The sequence below is a fragment of the Orcinus orca genome, chromosome 1 (assembly GCF_937001465.1).
Source record: "Orcinus orca chromosome 1, mOrcOrc1.1, whole genome shotgun sequence".
Lineage (NCBI taxonomy): Eukaryota > Metazoa > Chordata > Mammalia > Artiodactyla > Delphinidae > Orcinus > Orcinus orca.
This window is the reverse complement of record NC_064559.1, coordinates 117,196,230-117,215,817: the sequence shown is the minus strand read 5'-3', so window position 1 is coordinate 117,215,817 and position 19,588 is coordinate 117,196,230. Positions and strand designations below refer to the sequence as shown.

The window sequence follows — 19,588 nt, the reverse complement described above, 5'->3', positions numbered from 1 at the left end:
ATGCTTAGAAGAATGTCTTTGTTGTCCTATGGGGAATACCATCTTACATTTAATGTTTTATTGTATTTCCACCAAATTTAAATAGTCATAATATCTGGATACTGGTTATAGTATCTAAATATCTATGGTATTTAATTCCAGTAGCCATTTTAAATAGATTTTTGGAGGTTTTTTTTGTTTTTTGTTTTGTTACATCTTTATTGGAGTATAATTGCATTACAGTGGTGTGTTAGTTTCTGCTTTATAACAAAGTGAATCAGTTGTACATATACATATGTTTCCATATCTCTTCCCTCTTGCGTCTCCCTCCCTCACACCCTCCCTATCCCACCCCTCTAGGTGGGCACAAAGCACCGAGCTGATCTCCCTGTGCTATGCGGCTGCTTCCCACTAGCTATCTATTTTATGTTTGGTAGTGTATATATGTCTATGCCTCTCTCTCACTTTGTCACAGCTTTTATTTTATTTTTGGCTGCATTGGGTCTTCATTGCTGCGCACAGGCTTTCTCTAGTTGCGGCGAGCGGGGGCTGCTCCTCGTTGTGGTGCGCGGGCTTCTCATTGTGCTGGCTTCTCTTGTTGCGGAGCACTGGCTCTTGGCGTGCAGGCTTCAGTAGTTGTGGCACGTGGGCTCAGTAGTTGTGGCTCGCAAGCTCTGGAGCGCAGGCTCAGTAGTTGTGGCGCACAGGCTTAGTTGCTCTGCGGCATGTGGCATCTTCCTGGACCAGGGCTCGGACCCGTGTCCCCTGCATTGGCAGGTGGATTCTTACCCGCTGCGCCACCAGGGAAGCCCGATTTTTGGAGTTTTTTAAAAGTTAAAGTTTGACTTTAGTACTATGTACCTTTATTTATTTGTTTCTTATTAAAAGTAAAGTTTACTGTAAAGTGCATAAATTATATTTATATGGCTTGATAAATCATTCCAAAGTGAAATACCTATCTAACTTCACCAAGGTCAAGAAATAGAATACTAACAGTGTCTCAGAGGCCCCCCTCATGATCCCCTCTAGTCATCACCCCCTGTCTCCTCCCCAGAGATAACTACTATCTTGACTTCTAACACATATTTTAGTTTTGCCTGATTTTGAGCTTGATGTTTTTTATTTCTGGCTTTGTTCAGTATTATGTTCTTAGACATTCATGTTGTTCTGTGTAGCCAGACAGCTTGGATTTTAATCTCTGCTACTTACTGGCTGTGTGATCCTTCTGCTCTCAGTTTCTTTATCTATGAAATGGGAACAATCATAGTACTCACCTTATAAGGTTGTTTTTAGAATTAAATGAGTTAATATCTGTAAAGAACTCAAAATAGTGTATGACACTAATAAACTAGTAGACGTAAATATACTGTACTACTACTAATAAGTTATGTCACTTGTTTCTGTTTTAAAAGTTTCTTTAACTTAAACATTGACATTTGTCAAGGTAGTTGGATGAATTGTTTAATTTCAAATTCATGTAGTACTTTATATTTAAGTTTCGTTATTCTTGACCATTTAAAAAATTTTCTGTTAATTACTTAGAAAGTATATAGTAAATCTCCTTAATTCAGATGTGACCAAACAGGCTCTTCACTCATACCTCAGGTGTTGGAAACATTCTTTTTCTTATAGGTGATATGCTAATTACATTCTGAACTAAGTGGTTTATCTCCTGCTAGAGTTCAGTCTCTGTTCAAGCTTCTACTCTTGGTGTTTGGCTCTGTTCAGGGAAATGAGTATGTAATATAGTCGGCCGTATGTATCCACAGGTTCGGCATCCTCAGATTCAACCAATCGTGGATTGAAAATATTAAGAAAACAAAACTCCAGGAAGTTCCAGAAAGCAAAACTTGAATTTGCTACATGCAGAGAACTATTTACATAACATTTACATTGTATTTATGACTATTTACATAGCATTTACACTGTATTAGTGTTATAAGTAATCTAGAGGTGATTTAAAGTATATGGGGGATATGCATAGTTTATATGCAAATACTACGCCATTTTATAAAAGGGGCTTAAGCATCCATAGATTTTGAAATCTGAGTGAGGTCCTGGAGCCAATCCCCTGTGGATACTGAGGGATAACTGAGGCCAATTTATAATTTAATAGCTCACCTTTGGACCTGTTTGGAGTTATTGTAATAGTTAAATAATCAGGCTTTTAGAATCCTACCTGTTCTTTCACAAAGTATTCTTTTATGCCTCATGGACTTTTCAAGTGTAATTCTAACATGAAATTATTTCCTTTTGAAAATATTTTAAAGCAAAATGTGTAATAAATTATTCTTTATAGTTGCTTCTTTATTTACTTTTGAGGTATAAAACCTAAAGGTCCTTTAACACTTTGAAGACCCTTACAAGGAGAGCCTCCATTTTTGAGGTTGGTTTGCCAATTGAAGAGGCTTTTCTTACAATTTCTTGTAGACTCAGAAGTTATACTAATGTCACTGGTCATGAAGTTACAATTTAGAGTATGATTTTATCATTTTAGAAGACAGTGGTATATAAGATTTTATGCAAAAGACTATATTGGAAAGTTGACTGAATGTTAGAGAGCATGTAGGGAGATCTCATACTGCTAGTGGGAGAGATAATTGGTCAAGTAATTTGGAGAGTAATATGGTAATATCTGGAAAAGTTGAAAATGTACATACCATATAATCTAGCAATTATACTTTTAGAAATAATATATCTAGAGAAACATGGAGATGTATGTACAAAGATATTTGTTTCAATGTTGTTTGCAATGGTATAAAATTGAGAATGACTTAAATATCCATCTTTAGGGGAATGAATGTATAGAATCCAGTATAAATCATATGATGGAATACTATATTGAACTAAAATGATTAAATTTGATATGTGTCAACATAGATCTCACACATATATATAACAGTAAAAACATACAGTTAAAACACATATAAAACAGTAAACATATGTATAATAGTAATGACAGGAAGAATACACATCAAATTCATGATAGTATTGCCTTGGAGTGGGGGTAGCTAGGGGTGGGGGAGAAGACCGAGAATTGGGAGGGGAATAAAGGAGCTGCGGTTTTATTTATAATATTTCCTTCATATGAAAAAAACTCTGAAGCACATATAATAAGGTTTACATTGATAAAATCCAGACAAATTGATATAGCATTATATTTGATGTATTATCTGAACTTCTCCATGTTTATAAAATCTTTTAAATTAATAAATTTATGGCTTAATTTTAGAATTCAACTTGATATTGTAAAGTGTGTCTTGAAAGAAAGATAATTGTTCGAACATTTTTTCCATTTCTAGTAAACCTCTAGATAATGCCAGTAAGCTTGCTCAGCTTGTTGAAAAAAAACTTGAAAACTACTACAAGATTGATGAAAAGAGCCTAATAAAGGTAACATATAAAAGATAAATAGTGGTTATGCATAAAGTCTGTCTTATTTCTTTCTAAACCAAGGAAACTGTTGTTCATTCATTTTCCAGTATTGATTTGAGAATCATTAACACAGATCCCCAATTTTGATTTGGGAATCACTGATATAAGTGGTAGTAGAAGTCTTAATAGACAGTGTGGCTTAGAGGAGAAGATAAGGGTTTTGAAATAAGCACTTTGTCTATATCCTGGCTATGCCATTTAATTCATAGATATGTCAATTAGCAAATGATGTAACTTCTCTGTGCCTAAGTTTTCTTACCTATAAAATGGGGATAATAAGAGAATACCTATATTATAAAATAGAGGATTAAATGAGTTAATACATAAAAAGTTTTTAGAATAGTGCTTGCAACTGAGTAAACAGTTAATAAACATAATTTTTCCTGTTATCACCAGCTTTGTGTTCTTGGACATATTATTTACTCTGAGTTGTATTTTCATCTATAAAATGGATCAGATGATATGTACCTTACTTGGTTGGTATGAAGGTTAGGCAGATTAGCTTGTGTTTGGCATATAATAGGAGTTTAATGAATGATAGCTATTGCTATCTTATCAAGGTAATATAAAGTAATCTAAGACTAAGATTAGAACCTGGGGAATTCTAGCATTTGAGCTTGGGTTGGAGAGTGAAGAGCTTGAGTAGACTGCCAGAGGTGGTGCCACAGGGCTAGGAAGCCATATTACAGTAGCTGAAAAATAAAAAGAAGGAACTGTTGATAGTTTAGAAGAGGAGATGGGCAAGGAAACCACCAATTACAATGCATGTAGTAAGAGGAATGAGAGAAGAATACATGAAATGTAGTGGGAACATAGGCTGGGGCTTAATCTTATTGTAACTGGAGTCTTGGAAGGCATCCTAGAGGAAGAGGCCCTTGAGCTTGAAGAATGAGTATAACAGAAGAGGGAGTTTTTTTCTTGGATAACAGGGTTCTTTGGGCAGAGGCATAGAGAAAAAGGCAAAATTCACAAACAACTTGGCTAGAATGGAGGGTGTAAGATTAGATGTAATGTTGGTTCAGAACTTTAAAAAGTTACTAGTTTTTGGTTTGGAGGACTAGTGAAATCTGTTGTCCTGGTTGTAGTTATGAAGATAATGGCTCGGTATACATAGTATAGTAGGTAGTCAATAAATGTTTGTTGAATGAGGAAAGATAAACGATCATTATATTAGTTAATATCCCTTTAGTCCTTCATGATTTCAATGATAAAAAGGAAAATCCACAAAAACCAAACTTGTCCTTTCCATTCTTTCTGCCTCAGAAATTATAACCTTGGAAATGCTTGATACCTTTTCTTCATTCAAGGACCTGAGAGAGTGTCACCTCCTTTTTGAAGTCTTTCCTCACTCTTCAGGTCAAGCGATTCTTCCTCTCACATACTTTCATAGCCCCAAGCCCTGATATAGCACTTATATTGCACAGTCTTTTTCCTATTCATATTTCTGAAGACTCATAACTTAACATGTATTGAGGGCTTACTAAGTGCCAGGCACTGTGATAAGTGTTCATGGTATTATTACATTTAATCTTTACAGTAATCTTGTAGGGCAGAGGTTCTGATTAAATATATATTTTTTGTTTGTTTTTTAATGAGAATACTGAGATATTAACAAGTTAAGCAATTTGTCCAAAGTTGTACAACAAGAAAGTGGTCAAGGCTGGGAATTCTCTGGAGGTTCAGTGGTTAGGACTCCATGCTGTCACTGCCGAGGGCCCACATTCGATCCCTGGTCAGGGAACTAAAATCCCATAAGCTGCGTGGCGTGGCCAAAAAATTAAAAAAAAAAAAAATGAGAGAGAAAGTGGTCAGGGCTGGATTCACACCCAGATCTACCTGATTCCAGAGGCTGTGCTCTTAATCACTATACCGTACTATCTCAAGGTTTATTTAAATGAGTGAATGGTTAACTAAAAAAAATTTTAAAGATCTATTCTATGTAGTTTACCTTTGTCTGCTGGAAGTAAATAAATAAGAAATGTTTGTCTGAGTTGTAGTTATCTCTTACTGCTCCAAATAATAATCCAGAGAATTTATTACTTTTTAAAATGAAGTATAGAAGATACTGATATTAACAATGATTTTTCCCAGCACTATTATTCACTGTTTAATGATTAGTGCTGTTTGTGAGTTAATGATAGCAAAGCTTTCATTGTAATTTACCATCTTAGCTGGCATCAATGTAATCTTTTAAAATGCGTAAAGGTTAAGAGTACAGGCCACGGAGTGAAGCTGACCTGGGTTTGAATCTCCATTCTACCACATACTAGCCAGCTATGTGATTTGGGCAAGTTACTTAATTTTAAGCCTTAATGCCCCCATTGTCAAATGGAGTTAATAATCCCTGTCTCACAGGGTTGCTATAAGAATTAAATAATATGGATATTTCTTGCTTAGCACAGTGTGTAGCATAAAGAGCTCAAGTAATAACTACTATTCATAATTTATATCAGTTTTAGTGTTTATGGAGCTGAATTCCTAAGGAAATAGATTTAGTGCAGGCCAAATGTTACTTTTTTTAAAGGAATTTTCACAATATCGTATTATTGAGTATAGCCTCTTACTCTAATTATGAAAGCTTTTGGTTTTGTAGTCTTATTTTTTTCCCCTGTTATACCACTCAGATTTTTCTGTTTTAATATAACTTCACATTCTTAGGAATGGGGCAGAACTTAGGAAAAGTCTGCTTTTGTTTTCTAAGATACTAAAAATGTGTTCACACAAAGAAATTGAAGTTTCTTAAGATAATTTTATTTTGTTATTCCAGGGTAAAACTCATTCCCAGCTCATAATAATTGATCGTGGCTTTGATCCTGTGTCCACTGTCCTGCATGAACTGACCTTTCAGGCAATGGCATATGATCTACTGCCGATTGAGAATGATACATACAAGCAAGTATAACTTGAAGGGAATATATAGGGCATATACAAACAGGATAGGATATTAGCATTTAATGATTCGTGCAGGCACCGGAAATCTAAAGCCCCTGTAACCTTTTTCATTCAGAGACTTTATCCTTCTCTTACCCCTATAATCATAATCTGTTAAAAATATCTTGACCTTGTTAGTTAATGGGTAATTTAACTGCTTTGAAGCTTTTTCGGTGTATTTGCTTCCTTAACTGTGTCTACAACAAAAATAGATTTTAAACAGCTGGAATTTGTACTTTTCAGTAAATACCAGGCTCACTACTATATTTATTGAAGTGGAAACCATATTCAAATTGGTTAGGCTGTGATTATTCTGAATCACACATCCGAAAGTTATCTATATGTGTGTCTTGTCAACATAGTGTATTTAAAAAGATTAGAAGACTAGGAACCTCATTAGGATGGTTATTGAGAATAGATACAAGTTTACCAATTTGGTACCTATTATTGACTTAACTCTGATATAAGCATATTAACTTTAAAAGTAATATCAAGTAGCTAAATGAAAAATGAAATCACTTTTCTGTTAAGGAACCATTTTATTGTACCTTTGTGCATCATTTATGAGTGTGTGTATATATATACACACACATACATATATATATACACATAAATATATAACATGTTGTTTGATATCATAATTTCTAAATCCAGATTGGCATTTTTCAGCTAAGATTTACTGCTTTGAGCATAGTAATAAAAAAGAAAATTAGTTTTCTGAAATTTTATGTTTAAATTAATTTAGTAATTTTAATAGATTAAAAAGATCCAAAAACTTGTGCTAATTATAATACTTAATATTTTTTCTTAAACCAAATATTGTTAAACTAATTTTGTATTTTCTATTGTATTTTTATTTGCATTCTGGTCAGATCCTGGCTTCTGAGTTTTTCTTTATTTGTATTAATGTTAGATGACGTAGATCAACATTTTTCTAATATAAAAGTAGTTTTTCTAATATAAAAGTAGTTATTCTAATATAAAAGTAGTTTTAAGCAGTTTTTTCAGAATTTTCAGAAAGTTACCTCTCTTATCCTTTAGGTCTCTAAACCTACGTTGCTCAAGAGACTTAGAAACGACTTAAACTGATGGACACTTAAGAATTTGGTTCCAGACTATTGACATAAGTTTCAGACATTTCTAACCTAGTACTTTTTTAAAAAAATGATCTCCCTAGGTTTGCTGGCAAGCAAAGCAAGGTTTAATTTTTTAAGAGTAATAGAGAGACTTATTTAAAAACAAAAACAAAGAAGTCAGAGATTTTTTGAATGAATTGAAAAAGTCCAGGGATAAGACTAGGTGGAAGCACGAACTCCCTGTGGGTTGTGCTCCATCCCAATTTTTAATGGAAATAATGCAGAGCAGAAACTTCTAAGTATCCAGACTGTGTTCTTCATCTTGGTGACCTCTTTAAATGTACTCTTAGGATTGTCATCATCTTTTAGTATCGTCAGGCCTGCTACCTTAATCTTTGTTTATAAATCAAAGGTTAAAGAAGTACAAAGTAGCATTTTAAATGACAAAAAGGCCTCTGTCCTTAGTGCAGTCTTGTAATTAAGCACAGTCGTTCTGCCTTTGGGCATCTGTAATTAAGACCAAATAGGTAGATGGTTTTATAGATGGGGCCTGAAATTTGGGGGATTGTAGAAATGATTATATTTATACAGCAGAAATCTCCATTTATTGTCTGCTATCCAGTGCTAGGAAAGCTCAATGCTGTCCATTCTGATCTTGAGGACGTTGACAGTCCCAGGGAAGATTGAATTTTCCAGCTCCACAAATGGAAGGAGGCTGGCTATTTGCATAAAAGAAGCGAGGAATTACTTTTGGGGAAGCAGTCAGGAAGCCCATTTTGAGTAATTTCATGAACCTCTTGAATTGCCTCTCAGTTCAGTAGAACTCATTAAAGCAATCAAGGTTTTTAATGGCTACACTAGTTTTTCTCTCATTTCCTTTCCCATTCTTTAAAGGAGATGTGGTTATAGGGTTAGGGAAGAATATAGAAACAGATGATATATGTTTGTGAATTTTGTACCAACTCTGAAACATCTGCAGTACTTAATAGGCTACATTAGGGGGTGACATTTCTTTTCTTAATGGATGTTTGATAGTTGAGTTGATGGTTATTAGTATGTCAAAGTAGTGTTTTGAGCAACTAGAATACAAATTGTTAGTGTATTCACTCTTGTTCTTAAAGTTGATTGTGGAACGTTGAATTTTTGTTTCTAAGATACCACTTTGCTGAGATAAAACTCTATAATAATGACAGCTAAACCTAACGAAAGTAAAAAGGTCATGGTAGACATAGCACTTTGATTTTTATTGTATGGATAGCAATATGCCTTAGTTTTGAGTATGTATTCATTATCCCCCAAAATAGTGGATGTATTCTTCAGTTTCTTGAGCTGTATCTTAAAATTATTGTTTATAAAAATGTTTCACTTTTTGGGTGGGAAAATAATCAAAAAGTTCATACTTCTCTCTACTTGTAGATATAAAACCGATGGGAAAGAAAAGGAGGCAGTCCTCGAAGAAGATGATGACCTCTGGGTCAGAATTCGACATCGGCATATTGCAGTTGTATTAGAGTATGTGAACTCATTTTAATTTTTATTCCACATTTTTAAAATACTAAATACATGATAGTACATTTTGTAATCTTAAAATATTTTTGTAAAGAATTACACCTTAGAAATTTAAAGAATCCTCTTACAATTTGACAGGGAAATTCCCAAGCTTATGAAAGAAATTTCATCAACAAAGAAAGCAACGGAAGGAAAGGTAAGAGTGTTATTTAACTTTCAAGATAACAATGAAGGTGAATTTTAAAGTCTGTGTAAAATTTTTTATCTATTTAACTTTCCATTTTGGGAAATTTCTAACATACACAAAAGTAGAGAAAATAAACTTTCATGTACCCATTACCTAGCCTCAACAGTTAGCAAAAGTTTCTCTGTCTTGCTCCATTAAAATTTATTTTTAAAAGGCCATTTAGCCAATTGCATTAATACATTCTTGTTAGATTTTTTATATTGAGGTATAATTTACCTAAGTAAAGTGCACAAATCTTAAGTGTATACTGAATAACTTTTTACATACATATATATGTGTTCATACACACACATACCTGTGGAACTACCACCTAAATTAAGGTATAGGACATTTCTATCATTTCAGAAAGTTGCACAATAATATCTGTGAATAAAGAAAATTTAGCCTGATCCTTTCGAATCTGTATACCTTTTAAACTAGTTTTCTTAGTAGTTAATACCTCCTAGCTGTATAATGTAGACTAGAACTGGTGACAGGATATCCTTGTCTCATTCCCAACCTAAGGGGAAATGTGTTTGATATTTCATCATTGAGTATTATGGTAGTTTTAGATTATTTTAGATACATCCTTTGTCAGATTAAGAAGTTCCCTTCTATTCCATATTTGCCAACAGGTTTTTTTTTGGTTTTGTTTTTTAAATCAGCAGTAGGTGTTGGATTTCATCAAATGCTTTATCAGCACCTATTGAAATTTTTTTCCCTCTTTTATTCTTTTAATGTGATAAGTTACATTCATTGATTCTCTAACATTAAACCAACCATGCATTCTTGGAATTAGCTCCACTTAGTCATGATACTTTATCCTTTTCCTATATCTCACTAGATTCTATTTGCTAGTATTTTGCTTAGAATGTTTACTTCTAGGTTTATGAACAATAGTATTTCCCTGTAATAATTCTTGTGTGTGTGTGTGTGTGTGTGTGTGTGTGAGTGAGATAATCTTGTCAGGTTTTGGCAGCAAAATTATATTGGTCTTTAAATGAGTTGTAATGTTTTCCCTCTCATTCTCTGGAAGTGTTTGTGTAAGATTGTTATTACTTGTCTCATCATTGCTTGGAAGACTTCACAACTGAAGCAGTCTGGGCATGGAGTTTTCCATTTTTATGGGGAAGTCTTTACTTACAAATTCTTTAATAGTTACAGAACTATTCAGATTTTTAATTTTTTTATGTCAGTTTTGGGGTGTTCATTTTTAAGGGATTTGTCTATTATATCTTCATTTTCAAATATCCTCTTATTATCTTTTCAGTGTCTGTAGAACCTATAGCTGTGTGCTACTTATTTAATCCTAATATTGTTAATTTGTGTTTTAGCCTACATACTATTAATATCCCTATATATATAATTAGTATTTCAAAGAACCAACTTTTGGCTTTGCTGATTTCTCTACTGTATGTTAGTTTTATGTTGAATTGATTTCTACTCATTTTTATTTCTTACCTTCAGTTTTCTTTGGCTTGTTTTTCTTTTTCTAACTTCTTGAGTTGGATGTTTACAGCACTGATTTTCAACCTTTTTTCTCTTACTATATATATTCATTTATTTCCTTTTTAACATTGTTGTAGCTGCATTCCCCAAGTTTTGGAATAACCTATTTTTATTTCGATTCAGCTCAAAATGTTTTCTAACTCTCATTGTGATTTCTTCTTTGACTTATGTGTTATATAGGAATATGTTTTTTAATTTCAAAGAGTTTGGGAATTTTCTACTTGTCTTTCTGTTATTGAATTGTAATTTAACTATATAGTGGTCAGAGAATGTGCAATGTATGATTTCAGTCCTTTGAAATTTGTTCAGACTTGACTTGTGACCTATCATACGATCTATTGTGGTTAAGTACCCAATGTGTACTTGAAAAGAATACAAATTCTATGTGTGTCAATTAAATCAAGTTGGTTCATCATGTTATTCAAATATTCTATTTCTTTACTCTTTTTTTTTTTTTTTTTTTCTGTACGCGGGCCTCTCGCTGTTGTGGCCTCTCCCGTTGTGGAGCACAGGCTCCGGACGCGCAGGCTCAGCGGCCATGGCTCACGGGCCCAGCCGCTCCGCGGCATGTGGGATCCTCCCAGACCGGGGCACGAACCCGCGTCCCCTGCATCGGCAGGCGGACTCTCAACCACTGCGCCACCAGGGAAGCCCTCTTTACTCATTTTTTATCTGGTTTTTATATCAGTTACTGAGAATGGTATCGCTTATGGCTATGAATTAGTCTATTTTTTTTAGAATCTTTTCAACTTTCAAAGCTATATCAACTGATAAAGCCATGTTAATTATAGTCTTTATAAATTTAAGATAGTTACCTTTCTGTTGAATTTATCTTTTATCAATACAAAATGTCATTTTGTTTTTCATTTGCAATATTTCTTGACTTAAGCTCTACTTTGTCTGATTTTAATATAGCCATACCTGCTTTATTTTGGCTAGTGTTTACATGGTATATCTTTTCTCATCCTTTATTTTCACCAATTTGTGCCTTTATGTTTAAAGTGTGCTTCTTAAAAAGAGTTTGTATTAATAGTTGAGGTTTGTTTGTTTATTCAATCTGATGATCCTTATCTTTTAATTAGAATGTTTAAGTCCATCTGTATTTCATGTAATTATTGATATAGTTGAATTTGTTACCATCTTATTTGTTTTCTCTTTATTTTATCCTTTTCCTTTTCTGCCTTCTTTATATATATAGGCCTTTTTTTTTTTTCTTTAAACTATTCCATTTTGTCTCCAAAATAAACTTTTGTTTTACCTTTTGGTATCCTTCCTGTAGTCATCATGTTGGGTACTACAAAATGTATCCTTATATTATCACAGTGTACCTTAAAGTATACTTTTGCCATGTCCTAAAGAATTCAAGAACCTTATAATAGTTTAACTCCATTTACCTCCCTTCGTCTTTTGTGCTAAAGAAGCCAGCTGTCATGTTACTGTTAATTTCCTGAAGATAAAGTGTCTTTTTAAAGATTTTTGTCTTTATCTTTTAGTTTTAGCAATGTGACCATAATATGCCTTACTATGATGTGTTATTGTTGGTATTTATCCTCCTTGGGTTTATTGAGCTTCTTGAATCACTGGGTTGGTAACTTTCTTCATATTTGTAAAATTCTTGGCTCTTATTTCCTCACATCCTGATTTTGTCCTAGTCTGTCTTTCCTCTCCTTCTAGGATTCCATTCACTTGTGTTTTAGATTTTTGGACCATATTCTACATCTCTTCTATTCTGTTCCTTATTTTCCCACTTTTTTCCTCCTCTGTGCTTTAATTAAATATTTTCTATTAACCTGACTTTCAGTCCCCTACTTTTTATTTTTTTTTGTGGTACACGGGCCTCGCACTGTTGTGGCCTCTCCCGTTGCAGAGCACAGGCTCCGGACGTGCAGGCCTAGCGGCCATGGCTCATGGGCCCAGCCGCTCCGCAGCATATGGGATCTTCCCGGACCGGGACACGAACCCGTGTCCCCTGCATTGGCAGGCGGACTCTCAACCACTGTGCCACCAGGGAAGCCCGAGTCTCCTACTTTTGTCTGTTGTATCCAGTCTGCAGTTAAACCCATTCAACATATTGTTTCTTAAACTGCATTAGAAAGTAAAGTTCCCCCTTTATAGTATAAAATTGTATGAGTTTTGACAAACATATACTCTCATATAACCACAACCAAGATATAGAACAATTCCATCAACACCTCCCCCCACAATTGCCTTGTGCCACTTTGTAGGCAACCTCTCCACTCAACTCTGATCCCCTCAGAACCACTGATCTATTTTCTTTCCTATAGTTTTGCCTTTTCCGGAATGACAGCTAAATAGAATAATACAATATGGCTTTTTCATTTAATATAATGCACTTGACATTCATCCATGTGACATGTAACAGGAGCTTCAACACTTTTTATTGCTGAGTAGTATTCCATTGTATGGATATACTACATTTTATCTGTTCACAAGTTGCAGAACATTTAGGTTTTTTCCAAGTTGTTGACAATTACAAATAAAGCCACTGTGAACATTCAGGTTTTGTGTGAACAAATGTTTTCATTCAGTTGGATAAATAAGAGTAAGATTGCTGGGTCATATGGTAAATGTATATTTAATTTTCTAGGAAACTTCCAAACTGTTTTCCTAATTTGCTGTACCATTTTACAGTCTCACCAACAATGTATGAGTCATTCGTTGTGTTTTTAATTTCAAAGTTGCATTTAATTCTAGGGCATCCATTGAATTTTTTTTTTTTTTTTTTTTTTTTTGTGGTACGCGGGCCTCTCAATGTTGTGGCCTCTCCTGCTGCGGAGCACAGGCTCCGGACGCGCAGGCTCAGCGGCCATGGCTCACGGGCCCAGCCGCTCCGCGGCATGTGGGATCCTCCAGACCGGGGCACGAACCCGCATCCCCTGCATCGGCAGGCGGACTCTCAACCACTGCACCACCAGGGAAGCCCCATTGAATTTTTTTTAATAAAGTCTATAATTCTCTATTGAAATACTCCATCTTTTCATCCATTTAATTCATCTTTTCACCTGTTTTCTTTAACATAAGTATGATATTTTAAAGTCCTTGTCTGTTAACTCCAGCGTCTGGATTTTCTTGGGTCTACTTTTATTGACTGTTTCATCACTTGAGTATCGATCACTTTTTCCTGTTTTACATGTCCAGTAATATATTACTGTATGTTAGACATTGTGGATGCTATGTTGCAAAGGCTCTTGATGATGTTCTCTTTACTAAGAGTATTGAGTTCTGTTCTGGCAGGCAGGTAATTTGTTAGTGAATAACCTTGATTCTGTTGAGACTTCATGTCAGGCTTTTGTTATGTTGAGTGTATTTCACTTTTGCATTTAGTCGGAAGATATACTCCTTCCAGGATTAAATGTCTGGGATGTTCACTTAGAACTGTCTACTTTGTCTGGATCAGAGAATGCCAATATTGTCTTGCATTAAGACCCCTCTGAAATCTCTGCAGTTGTTCTCTGCTAGGCCTTTAAGAGTTATGCCCTGTATATGTGCAGCTTAGTATTTGGCCAGGGATGCTAAGGCAACCCTTCTACACGTCTTTGAGTTATGTTGTGACTGGCTCTTTTCTGTATTAACCCTGGACCCCAAACCCTACCTCAGTAGCCCCAAACTCTGATCTCTTTTTCCTCTGCCCAGAGAGACTTGCTTTCTACTTAAACTCTACTTCCTTTCACTGTGTTTTGGAAAATGTTTCAGGGAAGAGCCAGGATGAGTGCAGGAATCACCGTCTATGCTTTCCTTTGCTCAAGTAACCTAGCTTTGAGCTATTTTTGAAAAATCCTTTGCCTGAAAGCTGTTGTCTTTTTTATTTTGTCCAATTTTGTTTTTGTTTATGGAGGGAGAATTTTTTTCTTTTTTTTTTTTGAGGTACGCGGGCCTCTCACTGTGTGGCCTCTCGTGTTGTGGAGCACAGGCTCCGGACGCACAGGCTCAGTGGCCATGGCTCACGGGCCCAGCCGCTCCGCGGCATGTGGGATCCTCCCAGACCGGGGAACGAACCCGTGTCCCCTGTATCAGCAGGCGGACTCTCAACCACTGCGCCACCAGGGAACCCCCCGGAGAATAATTTTTATATCAGTTGCTTTATCATGGCTGCAACTGGAAACCTTGAATTTGTTTTCTTTATAAAATTGCCAAATATTTAGTAAATTAATAACTATTTAAAACTTTAAATATTTATATTTAAAGTAAATATTAAAAATATTAAAATATTTAAATTAAATATTAAATATTTAATAAAATTTATTTTATTTTATTTATAAAATAAAATATTTAATAAAATTAAATATTAAAATATTTAAATATTTAAAAATAAATATTTAAAACAGGATTTTAAAGTTGTTATATAAAAATAACTGAATCATAAGTTTGTTTTAAAAAATGTTTTATTTTTCCTAGACATCACTTAGTGCTCTTGCCCAACTGATGAAAAAGATGCCCCATTTCCGTAAACAGATTACTAAGGTAAGCAGTATCGTACATAAGATATGTTATCATTTTAGTTTATTAGTCCATCCAGTTCTGTAGTCAGGTTTAGCAGTGGGTGTCATGGAATACTTGGTGTTAGTTGTCCTCTAAAACCTTGCTTTAGGTCTGAGAAATACCCTAAATATCTAAGCTCCCCAATAGAGTTCTCTCTATGTATACTCTTGATTTATATCTTTATCTTGAATAGCCAAACAGAAAAAGCTTAATATTTATCAACTTAATAAGAAAATTCAACATTGGATTGACAAGTGGTTGTTGTTATACTTGGTTCGTTGAATTAATAGTTATTTTTAAAATTTTATTTATTTATTTATTTATTTTTGGTTGCATTGGGTCTTCATTGCTGCATGCCGGCTTTCTCTAGTTGTGGTAAGCAGGGGCTACTCTTCATTGCGGTGTGCGGACTTCTTACTGTGGTGGCTTCTCTTGTTGTGGACCATGGGCTGTAGGCATGCTGGCTTCAGTAGTGGTGGCGCACAGGCTTAGTTGCTCCGCGGCATGTGGGATCTTCCTGGACCAGGGCTCAAACCCGTGTCCCCCTGCATTGACAGGCGAATTCTTAACCACTGCGCCACCAGGGATGTCTGAATTAATAGTTATATATCAGTAGATTTAAGAGCAATCAAAGCTGTGTGGGCAGGTAAAGTTTTGTTTTTTTGCTGTTCCAGTCCTTCTTACAAGTATTTATCAGAATAATATTTACATATTTTTTATCATATTGCTTCCTAATCAAGAATCAATAACATAAATTCAAACTTTTTCTGCTTGCCTTTAAGGACTTCACTATTTTTTTCTCACCTTATTTTTCACTACTCATAAGCCCAACACAAATTCAACCCTTCCATTCTGTTTTTTGTGGTCTGTTGATTATCCCCTGTAGATCATGGTAATTTTCACTTTTTTCCGTTCTCGAGATGTTTCCCTTGATCTACATGGTACCTCCTTCCCACCAAAGCCCATGCTTGCCTTCAGGCCCATCTCAAAAGTTTAATATTATCAGTTACACAGAAAGAAATGAAAATGCTTTAAATGATTGATTTCTTCTGTTTTTCAGCAAGTTGTTCATCTTAACTTAGCAGAAGATTGCATGAATAAGTTCAAGCCTAATATAGAAAAGCTCTGCAAAACTGAACAGGTATGTGCAGAGCCAGAAATACCTATGTTCAGGATAGATTTCCAGAATTAACTTTGTAAGGTAAAACCTAACTTTTTGTTCAATACAGTGCACTAGATCACAGAACCTCTTTTAGAAGGAGACTCACCCACTTGGTTTAATACATCATTCCTTACCAACGCTAACAAGTAGCTATACAGTATCATAGTAAGCAGTCCCTCCTAATCTGTGATTATGCATTTTTGGTTGAATGGGATGATTTAAGTGTTTGGAGCATTAATTCAGGGTAGCACTGTTGGCAGGCCTTTTTCAGTGGGTGCAGCATTTAAGGCAGCATCCTGCAGAGTACTGTGTAGGCACATTTAATTAAAGTCTCCTCTGTAATGCCAAAACTATTTAGATCAGTGCTGTCTAATAGAAATAGATTGCAAGTCATGTATAATTTTAAATATTCTAGTAGTCACATTAAAAAGGTAAAAAGAAATGAGTGTGGTTAACTTTAATATATTTGATTTAACCCAGTACATCCAAAATATTATTTCGACATGTAATCAAGATAAAACAATTATTGAAATATTTTACATCCTTTTTTTCACAAACAAGTCCTCAGAATCTGGTGTTTTAACTTAGAGCACATCTTAATTCAGACTAGACACATTTCAAGTGCTCAGTAGCCACATGCGGCTCATGTCTACCATATTAGCAAAGGTATAGATTAATGATTTTCTTCTCTGAATTATTTTTTGACTTTTTACATTTTGTACAGTATTAGTTTACAAGTGATACTCACATTTTCCTGTGAAAAGGCATCAGTGTTCCATTAAAATTTGGCAAGTTTTAGTAATAGGTTTTTTTTAACTGAAAAATGAATTTGGATCATAGACCACTGACTATATTTCATTTTCGTTAAGGACCTGGCACTTGGAACTGACGCAGAAGGACAGAAAGTCAAAGATGCTATGCGAGTACTCCTTCCAGTTCTACTGAGCAAAAATCATGATAATTATGATAAAATAAGAGCAATCCTACTTTATATATTCAGTATTAATGGTAATGCAGACTGTTTATTTTCTTGAATATATTAAAATACCCAGCTCTAAAATCATTTTACAATAAGTGGTTTACTATTTGATCATAAGAAAATCTTAGAAAATTCAAAAGTAGTGGCTACAGTTGGTTAAGATAAATAAAAGGAAAAATGTGAAATTGGGAGCGTACTGAAGGGTATATAATTTAAATGTTTGCTTTTTTAAAAAAAGCTTTATTCTTGGATACCTAAAACCTGGAAATGATTATGGTAGCAATTATTTGACTGTGCACTCATATTTTACTTATCTAAGGAACTACGGAAGAAAACTTGGACAGGTTGATCCAGAATGTAAAGATAGAAAATGAGAGTGACATGATTCGTAACTGGAGTTACCTTGGTGTTCCCATTGTCCCTCCCGTAAGAAATTTTACATTCTGTATATACTTGATCATACGCATGTGTGGTCATTTGCATTAAATATGTTTTCTTATGTGGGAATCCATGTGGACAGTCTTCTTAATTTTACTCTGTTGATTTGGTAAGTAAAATATTAATAATTTCATTTTTTTCCATATATGAGTAATTTGGACAAGTACATTTTTCTAGTGAATTTATATCTTATAGCTTCTGTTGTAATTTGCTATTTACGCTTTTCTTTTTATGATTCATTTATAGCAGAATTTGAAGAACTCTGTATAGAATCTCACTCTTTCCCATCGAGTTTTATATAAGCACTTTGGAGTAAACATATTTTCTGATACTATCACAAATTTTATCATTAATGCACAAAATACTGTGAAGTTACATGACCACACCTATTCAGATTTTTTGAGTAGGCTTTTCCACTCTTAGTTTTAAGTCAACTGCACCATAGTGTTTGTTGTAAATTAAACATCTTGTTAGAAAACTTAAGAGAATATCACTAAATAAAATTACTGATTTTTAATTTTTTCCTCTAATTATATTAGTCTCAACAAGGCAAACCATTAAGAAAGGATCGGTCTGCAGAAGAAACGTTTCAGCTCTCTCGATGGACACCTTTCATCAAAGATATTTTGGAGGTAAAATTAATTAAATTTTATTTGTACCCTGAGTGCCCTTCTGTACAATATTTTTTACTCTTTGTATATTTATCTGTCAGTCTGAGCATATCTATGGGTCAGGAATTATCTGCAGTACTGGGAGAGTTCACAAAAGAAGGCTGTATCTGGTGTTAAGGGAGGAAAGGAAACTCTTGAAGATTCTCTCCTTAAAGACTGCAAATTCATACCACTGACTGACTCAAAATAAATTTAAAAAAATAAAGCACACACATGCTTTATGAAAAAAACTCTGTTTGAAATAACTATATGTAGCAGAAATATAGATAATTTAGTGGAATGAAAGTTCAACAAAATAACATTTGTTTATGACCACTATTAGAAAGTGTTAGACTCCAGTATTCTTGGAAATGTATTTGTGATTAAAATGTAAACCTCCAATGGAATATTACTCAGCCATACAAAGAAACGAAATTGAGTTATTTGTAGTGAGGTGGATGGACCTAGAGACTGTCGTACAGAGTGAAGTAAGTCAGAAAGAGAAAAATACCATATGCTAACACATATATATGGAATCTTAAAAAAAAATGGTTCTGAAGAACCTGGGGCAGGACAGGAATAAAGACATAGATGTAGAGAATGGACTTGAGGACACGGGGAGGGGGAAGGGTAAGCTGGGACGAAGTGAGAGAGTGGCATGGACTTATATATACTACCAGATATAAAATAGATAGTGGGAAGCAGCTTCACAGCACAGGGAGATCAGCTCGGTGCTTTGTGACCACCTAGAGGGGTGGGATAGGGAGGGTGGGAGGGAAACACAAAAGGGAGGAGATACGGAGATATATGTATATGTATAGCTGATTCACTTTATTATAAAGCAGAAACTAACACACCATTGTAAAGCAATTATACTCCAGTAAAGATGTTAAGAAAAAAATGTAAGCCTCACTATAGTTTGCTTTTATAGTCAACAGATGGCTGATGCCTTTAGTACTGTTTACTTTTAGAAAATAATATTCAATTATAGGAAATTAGAAAATGAACTAATAAAAATCACGTTATGAGCTCAATAAAGTCATGACATTGATTCTTCAGTCATAATCAGATAGTTCTATTTATTCTAATTTGCCTTTAACTTATTAAACTTTAATTTCTACTTTCCTATGGAAACTAATTGTGTACAATTTATTCCTATGATTTTTCTGTTTTACTTGACTAATTCTATGTCAT

The 19,588-nt window shown here is 34.4% G+C and overlaps 1 protein-coding gene across 3 annotated transcripts in view; it reads left to right on the top strand.

Moving 5' to 3' along the window:
* STXBP3 (syntaxin binding protein 3) overlaps positions 1-19,588 on the top strand; it is a 58,489-nt gene that overhangs the window by 23,950 nt on the left and 14,951 nt on the right. For all 3 annotated transcript variants that reach the window (XR_007472775.1, XM_033434340.2, XM_004263114.4), the window contains exons 8-16: positions 3,282-3,372; positions 6,182-6,306; positions 8,838-8,933; positions 9,069-9,126; positions 15,082-15,147; positions 16,226-16,306; positions 17,197-17,335; positions 17,626-17,732; positions 18,284-18,376. Coding sequence is in view for 2 of the 3 variants with exons in the window: in XM_033434340.2 (XP_033290231.1) it covers positions 3,282-3,372; positions 6,182-6,306; positions 8,838-8,933; positions 9,069-9,126; positions 15,082-15,147; positions 16,226-16,306; positions 17,197-17,335; positions 17,626-17,732; positions 18,284-18,376 (856 nt within the window). In the remaining variant the exon portion in view is untranslated. The remainder of the gene's footprint in view (positions 1-3,281; positions 3,373-6,181; positions 6,307-8,837; positions 8,934-9,068; positions 9,127-15,081; positions 15,148-16,225; positions 16,307-17,196; positions 17,336-17,625; positions 17,733-18,283; positions 18,377-19,588) is intronic.